This window comes from Stegastes partitus, unplaced genomic scaffold (assembly GCF_000690725.1).
Source record: "Stegastes partitus isolate 25-593 unplaced genomic scaffold, Stegastes_partitus-1.0.2 Scaffold129, whole genome shotgun sequence".
In the NCBI taxonomy this organism is placed as follows: domain Eukaryota; kingdom Metazoa; phylum Chordata; class Actinopteri; family Pomacentridae; genus Stegastes; species Stegastes partitus.
This window is the reverse complement of record NW_007577860.1, coordinates 660,440-678,113: the sequence shown is the minus strand read 5'-3', so window position 1 is coordinate 678,113 and position 17,674 is coordinate 660,440. Positions and strand designations below refer to the sequence as shown.

The 17,674-nt window shown below is 47.7% G+C and overlaps 1 protein-coding gene across 1 annotated transcript in view; it reads right to left on the bottom strand.

Annotated features, from left to right (window-relative positions):
* Positions 1-17,674, bottom strand: part of utrn (utrophin) — a 221,798-nt gene that overhangs the window by 58,010 nt on the left and 146,114 nt on the right. Inside the window, 5 exon segments of the mRNA XM_008278665.1 lie at positions 2,757-2,817; positions 4,081-4,159; positions 8,140-8,286; positions 9,145-9,413; positions 12,243-12,372. Of these exon segments, the coding sequence (XP_008276887.1) occupies positions 2,757-2,817; positions 4,081-4,159; positions 8,140-8,286; positions 9,145-9,413; positions 12,243-12,372 (686 nt within the window).

Below are 17,674 nucleotides of genomic sequence, written 5' to 3'. Positions count from 1 at the left end.
CACACACACACACACACACACACAGTGTGGGGTGTGTGCCATCAGAAACAATGAGAAACAGGCAGCGCTGCTGCTGAGCCCTGGCCTGTGGAGGGAGTCTCTCTCTAATCTTTGCACAGATGCAATCTGGCTGTATTTCCTCTCAGAAAGCCCAGAAGCCGCATAAGCCCAGCGCTCTGTCAGACAGCGTCCCGGAAACGGGACAGCAAATCCAGCATCAGGCAGCATATGTGGAATGTGTGTGAAGCCATTTGATTCTCCCTAAATATGCCAATTGAAGTGTTCACTCCAGGGGGTGGACGAGGCGGCGCTTTAATCAGAGCCCTTTGTCAGCCCCAAGAAAAGACGCAGCGCATGAGAGGAGATGGAAGAGGAGACGAGGAGGAGTTCAGGGAAATGAATGTGTCAAAGACTGATGCGCATGTCCCAAGGATGTCACAGGCCTGAAAGCAACCTGTGATTAGTCCTGGAGATGGATTTAGAGTTCAGATCAAACAGCACATTAAGTGGGTTTCATGAGTGTGTGCTGTGTGTGAAGGAGGAGGACGTGTGCTGCAGGCTGGCTTCATTTCCAATGAAGGAAAAAGCCACACACTGCAGCACAACACTGACACATTCTGTTTCCTCCGTTTTCCGAGAGGCAATTTAGGGTTAATAGAAGAGCCGCCTCGGAGAGAGAAAAGCGGGTCCTGCCAACCGAGAGGGATCCGCAGAGCATATGGTGTGTTCTGGACAGCCAGTCGGAGTTTGGAGTTCATATGCATCTTTGGGCAGCGTGGGGGTGAGCTGCACTACATGTGTCTCTAAATGAGTTTGTGTGTATTGTTTGGTGCCTTTGTGTACATGTGCTTTGTTTGTGTGAGTGGGCGGAAGCAGGTTCAGCGGCTGGGCACATCTGTGATCACAGTCTGCTGTTGACTCTAAAGTTATAAGGCTGCCCTCCGAGCCGCTGGCTGTCTGGCTTCATCTGCCATCCCACTGCCGTGCCAAGCTGCAGGACAAACACAGTGCAGGTGTCGCTGCATTCCTTCTTTGTCTGGATCACGTTCTCCTCCTGATGGCTGGACAAACAGGACTGTTGTTTCCTTTAAAATGGAAATAACAGCTTTGTCTCTCAGACTGCAACAGGACGAGTCTTTGAAAATACAGGAAGGTGCATGATGTGTGTTGGGCTGCAGGTGGATCAGTGGTTAGCACCGTGGCCTCACAGCTAGAAGGTCGCCGGTCGGCGTCCCGGTGAGGACACCCGGGATCTTCCTGCGTGGAGTCTCCATGTTCTCCAAATCCAAATTTGAAAAAACGCTGAGAAATGTTTTTACTACTTCTGATAAACCTGAATGCACTGCCGCCAAACTAAGAGTCTCTAGAAGGGCCTAAAGCGACCCGGGAATAAGAACCGAGCCGTTTAAAGGCTGCACAAGCTGAAAGTGACATTAAGCATAAATAGAAATGCTTTGGAAAACTGAACATTTGGAGACATTTTTCTTGTTACGAGGACGAGACCAGATCTATAAATCTTCATAACGGAAGCTTTTATTGAAGGTTGTTCTCGGGACAATGGCACAAGCAGGTTTTTTTCTCTAATGGCCATTTGACAATTTTAACTGAGCCGTGACATTTGGACTCAGGGCACAGGATGATTTATGGGGCCAGCCCTACAACATACACTCATTTTATCATCCTGGAAAACAAAGTCAGGCAGGAACAGGATTCCAACAGAAACCAGAGACAGAAGCAACGACAGCAGAACTTATAAACGACAGCTCAAACTGCTACCCAAAGAATTTTCTCACTGCCAGCAGAAACAAGGAGGGGGAACTGGGGTTTGGTTCGGCAGCAGTTTCCTGATACACGGCTACATGATTTGTGGATAATGAGGTCCTCCACACTTTGTGACTGACTTCCCCTGAGCAGTGGAGGAGCTGCTACCAGCACACGTCCTCTCTCTGCCTGTTTAAACAGAACCAGGCCCGATTTGGCAAAAATCAGAACAGAAGCCAGACGTCAGGCGAAAGTCATTATAGTCCCTGTTAGCAGGTGTGGAAAGCTGTCCTGGGACTCAGCAGGCTTTACCCATTCAGAAGGTGGCGCTAATGTTGAACTGAATGAGGAATGTGCAGGAGAAACAGACCCAATGCTGATTTACACACAGAGCAAATCGGCAGATTGAAGAACCTCAACTGAAAGACGAATAAATTATGTACGTGCACAGAAATACATGGAACAGTCGCTATATGAGCGTTCATTGGTGAAAAGGTCACGAGAAGGTGGAGCTCTAAATAACAAGCAGAGAGACGGCTTTGATTTGCTTTCAGACAGCGTTTGAGATGATCAGCTGTTCCACATTCAGTCCACAGTCAGCTATGAGCATTTCTAAAATCCAAAAACATCATTTACTCCCTCTTTGTATTTCTCACAGAACCTGGTCAGAGCAACTGCATGTCACATGTGATTATGTGGACAGGACGGGGAGTTGGACACCGGACGGTTCTTCTCTTCTTCCGTCTTCTGGCTGATAAATGGCGTCATTCTGGTGGCGCTTTAAACAAAACATGCCAAAGCTGCCGGCGGGGCTAACATGGGAGATGGAGATGAATCCTTAATAAAAGAAGGTGTTTTTAATCCCACTTTACCAAATTCCTACGACAACATCCCGACTGCTCTGCCTTCAGCGCTGCATCACAGACACAAACCCACACATGCATGCCATTAATGCAGGAACACTGATGCTATCGGAGCCATTGCTCTCCACTTACTTGATGTAATAAGGAACCTTATTCTGTGAAACAGCACGTTGCCAGGGGAGCTGCACGGAGGCTGCAGACGGAGAGAGACGGAGATAAAAGAGAGATGGGGAGAGAGACAAAAAGTCAAGCAGTTAAAATCCAACCGCCGCCTTAATAAACAGCACATCTGACCATGCAGTACAGTAATCCGTTTAGCGTCTGGAGCTTGACTTGAAATAATTCTTACATCTAACACTTCCATAATAACATCATCTAGCTATATAAGGAAGACTCTTACCAAGCATGAAATGACGGGAGAAAGCAGGCGGATATTGTTGTTTGGGCGGCGAGGGGAGGAGGCAGACAACAGGGCATGAAAAGTTTTCAAATGGAAGGCAAACTTTTGAGAAGAATGTCCGCCGTGCTCAGGTTTATGCTGATCTTTGTGGGTGCAAACAAGATAATAAATATCGAGTGGACAGAGAAACGCTGGAAATGACAAGCTGATAAAGTGTGAAATCAGCCAAACATAAGACTGGAGAAGCTCTCAAGAGCAATAAGGAGCAGAAATGTTGCTTGATTTATCGCCCTCCCACTTTCCCTCCTCCTTGACACAGCTCTACACTCAGATAGAGAGATGAAAAGACAGTAAGAGAAAGAGATTAAGCGAGATTGGGAGATATATGAGATGAATAGGGCGAGATAAGGACGCAGTACTTTATTGATCCCTGAGGGAATATTAAGCTACTAGTGTAATGAGAGCCAACGTGTGATGGAGGAGATAGTGTCAGAGCGCCAGAAGATGAAAGAAGAGACGGAGTGCTGTTCGGTCTGGTCGCTGAGCTCTCGGCTTGTTTTCTAAATTCATGTCTGCTGATGACACAGCATGGCCGCCGAGGCCACCGCCGGCTCTGGTCACGCACCATCCATTGTGTGTGTGACGTCCGGCAAAGCCAATCAGGTGAAGCAGGAAGCGCACTAATGGCTCTCTGATTACAGAAAGGAGAGAGACGGGCTGCTTTGTTTAATGTTCACACTTGTGCATTTGTCTTTCACACCAGCTTTGTCTCTGACGCTCTCTGTTCTGCTAATGACCACTCTACAGAGGGAGGACGGGCGGCTGAGGCACTGGAGAGCTGTAATTAAGCCCTGCATTATTCAAGATTAAAGTGCCCAGTCTGCAAACTGCGTGCATGGGTATGCATGGGCACACGTCTACTGGGCATGCCCGACGGCTCGAGATGGCGAGATGAGAGCGATTTTGAGGACGTGCCACTCTGTAACTGGGGAGAAACAAACCAAATGGCCAAAAATGTCTCATTCCCTGAGAGAGGTAATTGGCTCTTGTACTCACTGGAGAGGAAATGCTGCGAGGAGGGGCCGAAGTCTCTGTGGGCTTCCTGAAGGAGCTTCAGTCTGTCCTCCAACGCCACCTGTAGTCACAGGAGACAGAACCGTGAGCTGTGGGCCACAAAGCTGTGCTCACGGAACACAGAACTTCACAGCGACTGGACTTGGCGTCACGGTTGGAATGAATTCAATTTCAGTGCAATTAAGTTAGAAGTGGATTTCCTGTAAAAGTCCAACTTAAGAAACTTTTTCACAGGTATAGAAATACACAATAGAACATGTTGACTGGATTCACAGGTATCATATAGCTCAGCTGAATGTCTGCGTGGACGGGCTGGACTGAGCTGGACTCACATGGTTTCTATCACACACACACTCACTGCAGCTGATTGGACGAGCTCACACACAGGTGGACAAGCAGCAGGAACTGTGTTCATACACACTCACAAGCATTTTAAAGGCCACACTCAGCAGCAGGTTAAAACAGACTGGAAGCAAAAACCCTGAACAATGTGATTTAATTAATCATTTATCACTTCTTAGTGGAACAGTAGGAAATTTGTGCTTTGACAAATCAGAAACTAACAGTTTAGATTTATTATGTTAACAACACAGAGCTCAGTAAAGTCAGCGTTCAGGACTGAAGCTCAGTCTTTGATTCTTCTGATATCTTGTGTGTTAAACTCTGTTTTTACCACATGTCTGCAGTGCCACTCCTCCAACACTATTTCTGTCAGCTCTTCTTTCCTCTGAGGCTCGTGTTGCTCGGCTTTTCTTTCTAAATTCACTCTGAGGTGTGACTTTCTTGTCCAGGTCATGGTTTTGTCTAGAACCTCCTGTGTGATTCTGGCAGTGTGCTTTGGATCGCAATCAAGCTGAAATCACGCCAAGTCGGTGTAGACGAGGAGTCATCTTGTCTGGCAGTGTATATATATATATGTGTGTGTGGCATCTCTACAACAGCTCCGTATCATCACGCTCACGCCCTGTAGCTCCCTGTCAGGACCATGCATTCACTGTGGTGGTCTGAACAAGGGTCACAGCAAACTGTGGACTCCATCTGGGTGTGATCGGACCAAACACTGTTCTCCTAATGAATCAGGCTTCTTATCATCTTCTTTGACTCAGCATCCTCTTGAAGTTTGTACCAAAGAGCAAGCAAAGGCTTTTTTTATTGGATGTCTGTAGAGTGTGACATCATGCGACGTCTTTCTCACCGTCTGACCTTTTACAGAAATTCCAGTTTCCGCTGATGAACCCTTTGCCAAGTCTGAAGCACTGACCTGAAGCCCTGTCTGTTTGTAGGAAGAAGACCAGCGCAGCTCTGATTAATGGCACTACGACTCTGTAGCTCCTGCAGCTGTGCTCTCATTAGTTTTATTCTCCACCACCATCCTGTACCCTTTTCCATCTTTTTAAATTCTCACAATCAGATCTTTCCTCTTCTCTGGTCATGTGGAGCCATGATGTCGACATGCAGATGCACACAGCCCAGAACCACGTCCATGCAGTGAGGTTACCTGGACGCCATGATGGCTCACTTCTCTGGGGCCTGCATTTCTAACAGAGTCCCTGGAAAGTGTGTTAATGGTCATAGGACCAGATACCCTACTGCTTAGCTTAGAAGCAATGCAGTTATTGAGAGGTGACACACTTCTGAACCATCTTTGACACTGAAGTGATCCTGCACAGGGTGTGGTCCGGTTCAGAGAGCTGTAACAGCCAGACGTCTGCTGAGCGCCGTCTGTGCATAAAGAGGTGTGTGCTCAACTAAAGCTGTTTGACAGCAAAACAAAACATATGATCAAACATGTCAGGTGAGTATGACCTGTCAAACGTAGCTAAAGGGAAATGGCTAGCTAATGGCTAGCTAGTGGCTAGCTAATGGCTAGCTAATGGCTAGCTTACAGCTGAAAATGTGATCTGATAAGAAACTGAATGCAGCAGAACGGTAAAGGTGGCACCACCATCCTGAGGTACTTCAGTACAGACACAACAACAGACAGAGAGAGACGTCGACAAGCCAGAAACACGTTTGTAATGACGCACATTCGGGCTGAACCATCTGAGGAAAACGTCTCCATGTGAGTTCTACAGAGCAACAGATTGAACACATGCGATGAGGCGTTAGCGCTCCAGGTCAGAAGTGTGACTGTCAGACACGGAGGATGAGATGGATTTATAAAAGAGTTTAAAGCCTGGCCTGAGACATGAAGGAGGCTATGAAACAAGAGGACAGGGTTTATGTCAGTCGAACCACAGCCTGCACGCCTGGAACTTAGAGTGTTCGCTGATCCATCAGTAAACACACCATAAACCTGATTCTGGTTCTGATCAATGGGCGAGCAAAGTTCCAACATGGTGGAATCAAACAAAGTCAAACACATCATTTAATAACCAGGCCTCGTACATCTTCATCACAGCTTTTGCAATTTGCTAATCGTATAGTTTATGGAAATTTCCATTGATAATCAATGAAGTGCTCAGCCCTGACGCACAGATCAGGAAAATGGAGAATGACAGAATCTGAATCAGAACATTATCAGAACCATCCAATGCAAAGACGGAGCAGATTTACTTTACTCACATTCTCCTCTATACCTTCATTATCATTAATAACCACCTTTATAGTTATCATTGCAAACTCCTGTTCCAAAACAAATGACTGGCTGCCTCAGACACACTGCTGCGCTCACCTTCGCATGCAGCGCGTTCAGAGAAAGGTGAAGCTCCACACAGCTTCAAACCATCAATCACACAAACATTGGTGAGGATTGACCTCTCAGCGGACACCTGTGTCCTGCTGGACGTGGCTTTGCTTCATTAGCCTGACTAGCAGGACAGTCCTGGCAGTCTGCAGTACATACACACTGCTGCCTCAGGCGCTATGATCACAGATGTCCATGCTGGGATCCTGGAAATGGGCAAAGAAAGGCCAACAGCTCAGTGTCTTTCTGGCCACTAATGACTGTTATGCTCACAGCAGGAAGATGAAGCTGTCTGCATGTGAAGACCACATCATCCAACTACAGTCAGACCGGGCTTCTTACTGAAGCTCCTGCATTCCTGCAGACTTTAAGAAATAAAGATGTGAGGTCCAAGGAAGCTCTGACGTCCTCTGACTCCGTATCTGAGTTATGTTCACTGTCCAGGCAAAGAGCCGGTTGGTGGGCGTCTGAGCCGTACATGGGAAACACCACAAAGCACAGAGGAGCCCAGTGCTGCTCCGGGATGACTGTAGGCTTCTTTCCAACACTTCCTTTTTCTCAACACACAACTGGTTCCTGCTTTTTGTTGTTGTTTTTTGTCTGCCCACATTCCACCTCATTCATCTCCAGAACCAGATGCTGTGTGGCTTCATCTGGAGGAAAATCACAGCTGACCTGCATTCAGGTCTGACCTGTATTCACTGGACACCAGAGACATCACTGCTCAGACTCGTTAAGGACCTCAAAGGCTCCAAGAGTCACTAATTAAGCAGAGAACTAGGTGGATGTTCTCTGGCTCCATCCCTCTAACAGAGCCGGCCTCATTCACACATATCATCTTCGGGTTATTCTTATTTGGACAAACAGTACCAGTCACGAAAGAGTCGAAACTCGAGCCCATCCTCGATGAGGACAATGCAGAAAGAAAAAAAGAACAGAGTTCCCGGCGGCGTTCCCTTCAGGCTGAGACATGCTCCATTCAGCAGATCAGACCGAGGCTACCAGGCGTCTACAGAGCCAAGAAGGTGGCTGCTGTGCAGTGAGAATAGTGTCCATTGATGAGCTGTGTTCAGATAGAGCAGGTACAGGTAGAGGACAACGCTCAGTCCCTCGTGTGTTCGGCTGACATAAAGGAAAAGAGGCAGGCGGAGAGAGGAAGCTCAGGGAATAAACCCAGAAACAGACAGAAAAGCACAGAAACACCGACAGGCGGGAGAACGGAAGAGTAACGGTAACTGAGACCGGTGTGGACGACAAAATGCTCAAGGAAGACAAAAAGGCTCACAAAACAACATGTGATGGGCAACCACAGCTGGCCCAACATCTGCAGATGATTGACGGAGGATTTAAATTACCTGTAGGAGTTTCCATCTCATGTTGAGCTGGTCCAGTTGTCTGGAGGCGGTGGACGACAGCTGGATGTCCAGCGGCGTCAGCTCAGCAGAAAGCTCATTAACAAGGCGCACATCGTGGCGTAGCGGAGCCACCTCCTCTCTGAAGGTCTGCACACAACAGCTCACGTGGTTCACCATGATTCAATTATCACTTCTGCACTTTCACAAAGAGACGGACGGTTGATTATCGTCTGTTTCATCATAATTGCTGTTTATCTTTCTCATGTTTGACCTCATAATCTTTAATTGGAGACAAATCACGCTTTAAATGGAGCTTTGCGTGGCTCTAATTTGCTTTGAAAACCTGCGCTGTGACTGTGGATATCACATTAATGCCTATATGCTGTCCTGTGTGTCCCACGTCGGAGACAAGTGACTCCAAAGCTGTAATGTAATCTGTTAATAGAGCGTTTTATCTGAAGTGGGTCCCTAAATGACACAGATATTAAGAAGTATAATTGGCCAGACTGCACACAGCGAGCCAGGCTGCAGCAGACGGTGAAATGAAGGCACACATACAGCCTGTCAATCACCACTTGGCTGTTTCTCGTCTGTCTTCCATTTATTAGGAGAGCCTTCTCTTTTCTTTGCTTCCTAACTGAATATGCTATTTGTTCCTTGGCCAGGTCTCCTTGGGACAAGACATGCTCAAATTTGATGAGCAGCATTTGCAAACAAACAAGACACAATCATGAAAGCGAGCACATCATCCAATGAGGCAGCATTTTGTTCCAAGAGAGGCTGGAAACGGTGTGAACATTCAGCCAAGGCTCACTCTCCATATTGGCCACACTTTCCTTCCATGGACGCACCGTTCTGGCAGATCCTGTTCACTTGATCAAATTGCTGTTGACTCAGTAATTTATGATCCAGCAGTAATTCACAGTGAAACTCTCGGTGGCATTATCTACGGTTCAGAATGTAAAACAACCAGATGGGCTGAGGGGAGTGGGCTGCCTGACTCACCACGGTCTTATCGATGTGGTCCTGGAGCGAGTCGATCAGCAGGTCGCCCACGGGCTGCCAGGTCGCTTTGGCCTCCTCTGCACGAGTCAGCCGCAGGTCGAGCTGGTCCATGGAGCTCTGCAGCTCCTGGAGCCGCTCCAAGGCTCGCTCCACCTGACTGTGCCAGCCGCCCACGTGGCCTTTCAGACGCTCCCAGCGCTCCCTCACCTCACCGGTCTGCTTGCGGATTGCTCGAGCCAAGCCTCGGGCCTTCTCCTCCGGGGTGAGGTCTGGAAGAAGACGGGAAAAGAGACAACATGGTATCTTGCTGACAATGACAGTTTGTTTCAGCCTTTATTTAACTCTGAGGTGTGTGGGGACCTTCCCACGACATGCTAATGACAAGGATCAGTTTTTAGGAACACATCATGAAATCCTCCTGAATAACAACCGCATGCTGAACTCAAGATCTTCAGCTCATCAGGCGCTTCAGCATCGTATTACTGTTTTCCAAATGTGAGAGTAACGTGGAGAGGAGGGAGAAACGTCTGACAGATAACTCCACATCTGATTCTAACCACAAACTAATCTCATCTTCAGTTTCTCAAACATTTCACTGATGGGATACACAGGCCTAAGTCTTCTGTGTAATCACATTAAAATCACTTCTTCCTTAAAATGACGCAGTAGATCGAAGGCTTCGCTCTGTGTTTTACCATCTTCTGTCTTTGTTACATGGTCTGGCTGTAAATGCAGTTCAGAACATTAAAGCACTGAAGAAACCCTTCTTGGGCATTTCCCTCCTTTTGCAGCTCTATCTGGACGTCATCATTGGTTTCATCCAAAGCAAATGGCTGAAACCTCACAAGGAGGACGAACAAAAGGACAGAAAAATAGGAAAAGAAAATCAGAAAAAGAAAAACTAGTTAAGGTGGAAGTGAAGGCATCAAGGCATCATAAAGGTCTAGGGAATAAGAAGGCAGGAAAGGTGAGAGGAAGGATAATCGTGACACATCAGAGGGTGCAGTTAGAGAGGAAAGAGACGAGCAGCAAGGCGAGAGAAGTGCTCCCCAAACACCCATGTGAAGAAAGATGAGCAGCGTTTATGAGTTCTAAGGTCTCCTCTCCGGGGCAGTCCCTGAATTACCATCTTCACCTGTTGCACCTCTGCAAGCTCTCGTTTTTTTCTCATCCTCTTCTCTGCATACATACGAGTCTGATAACTACAAGACGTAACAGTGCTGGCAGCAGCGAACGCAGCATCAAAGCGTCTGTCTTCTGTAATGAAAAATGTCAGCTACAAGCAAAACAATAAGCGCCGACTGACTGAATAAAAACACTACGAGAGATATTCTAAGATTTTATCAGTGTCACGCTGAGAATCTGATGTCCTCTGATTAGAAAACGAGCGCAGCTAAATTTAAATCAGCTTTTTGGCTATTTATACATGAGATGATGCTTTGATATTTGCATCAAAGATCAGAGACAACGAGCCTATCGGTCTGCGCTCTGACGTCTGGCCACGCCCCCACGCAGCCCCGTGGGTGGCTTAATTATTTACACAGTCGGAGTTTAGTTTAAGGGAAATGTGCTGACTGTACCAAGATGCTGCCTCCACCAGAGCCAGAGAGGGAATGCTGAATGAGTCGGTGCACGTTGGCTCTGCTGTGACTTATCTGCATCAGCACCGAGTCAGAGGGAAGTGGACGGTGCTTCAAAGGCTCTGAACCCTCCAAACTGGGCCAAACGAGTCCTCACATTAGGTTTAGAGATAACCAGACAAGCTGCTGGAAGGTCTAAGAGCCTGTTCTGGTGCAGAATGTCCTGAATGAGAAACCTTTCTGGTCTTCATGCTGGTTAAAGTGAACCAGGTCGTTCTGCTGGTGCTCATCCTTTACAGACTAGAATGGGCTCTGTGGCACTGCTGGCTTTACCAGACTGCTAAAGTCCTCCTTACACATCCTGACAGCTGAGATGGAGCTCTGGACTCAACCTGAGGATGGATGCAAATGATTTATCTGCAGCTGATGAACGGTTCCTCTGCCTGATAGTCCAGCTGTCTGATCAGTCCTGTCTCCATGTCGGGGATGATTCATAACTACAAGCAGCTGTTGTTGATGTGTGTCGACGCTCTCTGGCTTTGGAGACGATCAGACGGATCCTATCTGTCTGGGGCTGCAGGTATTTAACAAACTTCAGGTAAAGATTCCTACAAACAGCTGGAAGAAACACAGAGTCTCAGCTTGTTCTGTCAAAGCTCTGATAGTTGCTGATGAGGCTCACTGATCTGCCCTGTTCTGCTCTCATCGCAGTAAAGTCCAATGTTCTGACCGCTTCAGTCAGATGTGACTCTGCTGGACATGAGGAAGGTGCCTCAGCATGTCTGCTGCGCTCTGGGATGCTCGTGGACAAATACTGGCGCTGAAACGGGAAGAAAAGGCCAAACTGCTTCACACAACTTGAAGCATCCTGATCCATTAATGTGATGGCATGCAGCTCAGACTGGAAGCGAACGGACTCAGAAAGGTCCGACCTCGTGTCAGACTGCTGACGCAGCACGATGCTCATTCAGACATGAAGCTCACATGTTCAGCGGCCTCCAGGTCAGAGAATGAGCAGCGCTTTGCTTTGGTCGCCATTCTGTGACCGTATGTGATGTGAAGCGTCCACGATCACAGCTGCTCCTTATTTACTAAATGGAAAAAGAACTACCTCAGAGCATTCAGCTGATTTACTCTGTAGAGCTACGATACAAACAACTGTACTTTATAGATGACTACGTCAGCCATGACACTAAATGATCATGAGTAGAGTCTAGCAGCTGGAGATTACATGGTACGGTATAGAAGCTGTAGCTTAGTGGGAGTCAAACATCCAGGAGCAGAGATACAGACTTTATGCTTCACCACGAGGAGATCAGACCGCCTGAGGCTTAATAGGAGCTCTGATTTTACAAGAAATTGCTGAATTAAGTTGAAGAAAAGGCAAGAAAAGTGGCTGATGGACTGAGTGGGACTGTAATGATAGCTTAAGCAGCATTTATCAGTTCAAAGTAGCCTCCAGGACTTTACATTCAGCTACAGCACATATACAGATGTGTTGATGGATCTGGAACGGACCGGTCTTTGGCTGCAGGTTCTTGCGCGGCTCCCCGGGACCCTCGATGGGCTGGTCAGCGAGAAACATCCGGGCTTGATCCAAAGTACTGATTACCAGGTGCTCACGTTCCTTCAGTTCTGACCGTAGAACCTGCAGGAAAAACACGAAGCAGTGAATCGTTTTATTATCAAAGAAAAGTCACGTTAAAATAATCCTGAGGACAGAGACCAGGCGGCGGTGCAGACATGGCTGCAGACAGGAGGTGCATCTCTGAACTGAACTCAAACTGAACCTGGAGTGTTTTAAACAGCGCGTTGGACCCGGATTCTGCTCCTCCCACACAAATACCGACTAATCAACCCGCTCGGCTCCAATCAGCTCGAACTTTCATTGTATTACCAAAGAGGCACTCGTGATTCAACCCCGACGTCCACAAACGACCAGAGAACAGCAGCAGATGTTTACATTCAGCTTATGGACGAAGTCAACATCTGCTCTAATGAGGCGCCCAACAGAACAGCTCCCCGGCCGGACTCGGCCCATTAAGAGGAAGAAGCGAGGAGGGAGAGAGCGGCTGTGCTCGGAGAGTCGGCGGCAGCCAGAGATCTGACAACAGAGCAGCGGCTGAAGCCGGCATGTCCTTTGGCTCTGTGTGAAACTAGCTGAGCGGGTCGCAGAACAACGTGAGTCACTGGGTTCTACAGGTCGCAGAACAACGTGAGTCACTGGGTTCTACGGGCCGCACGAGTCATCATTACAGAGCCAACGAGGAACAGCACACGTCCTCCTACAGAGGAGCTCACACTGCCATAGACACACAATACACACGCACACGCACACACACACTCTCCAGGGCCAACATCAGAGAAGAGCCGACACTAACAGTTCGACTGGACCAAGGCTTCAGCGTCTCGTCAGGCCGGCAGCCCGGAGCCAGAGCCCGGCAGCCCGGACCCAGAGCCCGGCAGCCCGGACCCAGAGCCCGGCAGAGGCACAGCATCATTATTCATGTTGTGTGTGTGCGAGCCCGGGGCTGGGCGCCTACAGGAGTGTGTGATTGCTTTGTGAAGAGGCAGTGTAGTCGAAGATGCTGTGAAGGAAGTTGATTAGACAATTCACTGAGATCAGCACCATCAAACAGACGAGAGCAGCAAAGTCGTGATACCAACAGTTTTTATTCACAGCACTGAGCGTAAGGCCGCCGGCGGGACGCGGTGCCATCATACATCCAGCAGCACTCCAAGACAAAAGAAGAAAACGGGCCAACAGCAGCCCTGAGATGTACATATACGACTGCTTCAGACTGGTGCAATGAGAATTTCAGGCAGCCTCCTGCAGACACATGCAGCCTTCCTCTGACATGGAGCATCCAAGCCAAATGAGATCATCCCGGCTAATCAATGGCTCGCTCCGTTCCAATGATCTCCTCCCGGCTAACGTGGAGGCAACACAACAGGCAGGTGGCCCAGAGATAGAAACTAAATGAGAGGAGAGGAGGCAGAGATGAGGGCAGAGCTGGGAGGACGACCACCAGGACAAACCCGCCACTCACGTTTCCACACTGATTGTTTCTGCAGCCACCGATGTGCTGGTGGTTGAAATGAGGCTTCAGAAGGGATTTAATTGAGTGTGAAGAGGCTGTTTATTCTCAATATTCTTTACATATTGCTGAGAGTTTAGCAAGGAAAATATTCTGATATCAGTTTTAAAACATAATTTATTCTTTCCTGCAAATCACTGATAGCAGCTCGGGGTGAGCGGCGTCCTGGTGGAAACATGGCTGGCTGAATAAATGAGGGTCACGACCACATGTGGAAGGAATTAATATTCACCTCCTCACAGCAGCACGCTGTCGACTCCACACGACGCTGGAGTACCACGGGAGCATCGCTTTATTAGTACGACAACACAAACCTCAATGATGAATGTCCGGAGACACGATGTGACACGGATTCATTAGCTGTGATTTATATAGAATATTTAGTCAGCAGCTGCTATTTTCAGGATCAATTACATTTTCAGATGAACTGATTAAATGATATCAAATAGAAAAAAAGACTTGAAAAAATAAATAAAATCCCAGAACCAAGTTTTAAATGGTTTGTTTGTAGATGCCTCATCAATCTCTCTCTCTCTCTCTCTCTCTCTCTCTCTATATATATATATATATAGATGAATAGTCAGTATATTTGTTTCAGCACTAATGCTGTCGAGTCGTTCTCTGCTCGTCTGATCTCTGTTCCTATTTCTACATATACTGACATCCTGCTGTCAGAAGCACTGGTTTCAGACCAGCTGTAATGAAACCTGTCTCTTGCAGCTTTAGTTTCTTCAGGTCGTGGGCTCATGGAGGACATGCCCAACATTTCTAAACATTGTGATTCTGGATCCATTTATTGACCCTCTGAACTCCAAAACGGAACTCCTTAAAAACAGCAATCAGCGCTTCTCAGCACAACTGGACCGGTCAGGAACTCTACTCAGGTCCAAACTCTTCGCCTTCATGGCTGAACTGCAGGCTGTGGCTACACACAGCAGACAGGTGAAAGGTGTGGATCAAATACAAACTGTAGGAAGTAAAATATCTGCAGGATGTAGAGCTGCTGTTCTCTGATTTGTTTCTTCTCTCCCTCCGATTCGTTCACCTGTGAGCACTGAAATAAAGTGTGGATGTTGACTCTGGGGTTTTTAAAACGTTAGTATATTAAATAATCAGGGAAATTATTTCTATCAACTGATTTTTTGACTTCTTTGATTTACGGCATGACACCGCCCTTACACGGCACAACACACACACTTTGAGTTCTGTCATTTCCATCATGGTTGTGCCGTTTCCATAGAGCTGCAGGACTTCCTGTTGTCATAAGAAATGAGCCCACAGTGAGGAAAAAGGCGGCCAAGTGCCCAGAACCTGCTCAGGATTCAGACGGGAAGCATCTCGTTATCAATCACATGAGCCTGCTCTGACTGATCTCACTGTGCTCCTTGTTGGTTACGATTAATGTTCAAATTACTCCCAGCAGTGTTGAATCACACGTGATCTTCGGTGTTAGGGTTAGAACCGGTAACAAGTGGAGCCAGTAACTCCCTCCTGTCACAGACGGCCTCCGTCATGCAGCCGCCGGCATCCTCGCAGCTCAGACAGACAACAACACCGAAGACCTTCACCCAGCACTCACACTTCAGGTAAAAGCTCAACATGTGCAGACGATCAGAGCGTGACACAGCGACGCGCTGTCCACAGGGAGCATCACAGGTACATATCAAACACAGGAGCAGCTTTCATGTGAAGAAAAAAGCGTTTTCTAACAAGCAAATCCCCGCTGGCCGGAGAGTGATAAGACATGGCTGCCTCTATCACAGATGAAACAGCGCACGGCTCTTCGTCTTTAGTAGTTTTTGGCACTTGCACATCAGAATATGGTCGGGCTTTGGTGATTGGAGACGACAGAAGAAGGAATGTGGAGCTGTGAGCGACCGTGACCTTGGCTGTGTTTCTGTGTCCGATGCGATTGTGTGTGTGTGAGTGTTTGTGTCCAGGCCTGTTGTGTGGCTGTAGCAGCACAGCCAGCTCTTATCACTACGTGCCCTGAGCTGTGGCGCCAATAAGATACCATCACAACACGGCTACTTCCACAGCTCTGCCAAACATCCGTCTTCCTGCTCTCAAAGCCCGGCTATCTCAGCCTCTCTGCAATATTACCGCAGCCCTCATCTTCTTCCAGAAAAAATCAGCCTCCCAAAAGGAGCACTACAATACAGCAGAGGAGCACCTGACAGGAGCTGAAGGGTCGTCACGGTGGCAGGTCTCCCTCACATCCCGACACGACGGACACAACATGACGAGCTCTGACTTTGCTCGACAAATAAAAACAAATGTGAGGAAGCACGTGAAGGCACTTTAGTGGAAAGTGTTTGGACTTCCTCTGTCTGAACTCGATCAGATTTGCAGCTCATAAGGAGCCTCGCAGTGACTCAGCCTCACATTTTAATTGCTCCTTTTGCCCCGAACATCCCCTGTTATTGTAGAACCTCTGAAAGCCAGAGATAGATGGTGGTGGTGGTGGTGTGACATGCTCTACTAAACTACTGCTTCCAGCTTTGGTCATTTTTAAATAAGTAAAAATAGCCGCAGGCTGTAAAATGCCTCTGGATGAAGCAGAAATCAACCAGTGACAGCTCTGCAAGCAATAAAATAGAAAAACACACAACTTTCCAGAGACAGTTCCTCTAAATCACGTACTGGACATTTCACATCGTGGTGGAGATGCAGTGGCTGGTCAGTGCTTTCTGCCATTCTGGGCCATTGTCTGGTGCTTTCACTCCATCCTAAACATGCAGTCGTAGTATTTTGGTTCTGAGTGCTGCTACTGAGCACACAGGAACAGTCGGACTCCATCATCTGACACCAAACCTAAAACCTTCTTCAGTGTCAGATAGCAAGGCTGTGGGATGGTCAAGATGGAGGTCCAGACACAAGGAAGGCTGGGTGCTATACAACCGCAGGATATATAGGAATATATACAGGTTACATACCTGCTATAGGTACGTATAGGTATATATAAGTTACTTACCTGACGGGTCAGTCAGTAAATCTGAGGGACTGTTCAGTCAGATAAGACGCTGTTATCCTGATTGTGACATAGAATATCCTGCTGGAGTCAGAACCCACGCTGTCGGTACGCTAAGGCTGTCTTTATGGGAGGTTTAGGATCATTAAGGGTCAGATTATCGAGTCACCACCGTATATATCAGTGCTGTGACTGTCTTTGGATTCTTTCAAATGCTTTTGCTCATGTTGTTGGTAGCAAAGACAAACACCAAAACTTCCTTCATCTTGCAGACTAATGAAAGAAACAGACCTGGCAGCAGCCTTGATTTACAGCTACAGTCAGAGACACACTCTCCCTTCAGCTTTGTTTTCTCCTCTCCATTAACTCTCAGGGGAAACTATCGTCTCTTCAGCTCTTCACGGCTTCACTACGCTGACCGGCTAATTACTCCTGTAACTCGTCAATCTAGAGTTTGACGCTGAACAAGTCCTGGACGGGACTCTGCACAGTGAAGCTCTACGTCCTGAAGCCAGAGGATGAGTACGTGGTAACAGGTCATGAAAAGTGCAGAGCAGATTTCTTTGGGTTCAGCTCTACAAAGCGACCCGTTTACATTACAGCACGGTCTGGGCCCACAGAGAAATATTGATTATTGCAGGCAAAAAGCTGCAGGAGGCATAAATCTGGAAGAGGACCTGAGGATCAGCTGTTCCCTCTCTCCGGGCTGTTAGAAGCTCCTCCCACTAGTGAACACCCAGGATGCCTTAGTCCTACACCTCATCCACTGCTCCATCACCTCCTGCTCCCATCACAGACTTTATTGTTGTTTGACCGTCTCATCTGCTGAGGCTGAATGAAAGCCAACTGGTGAAAACGTCCCGACACAGGCTGGACCCTAA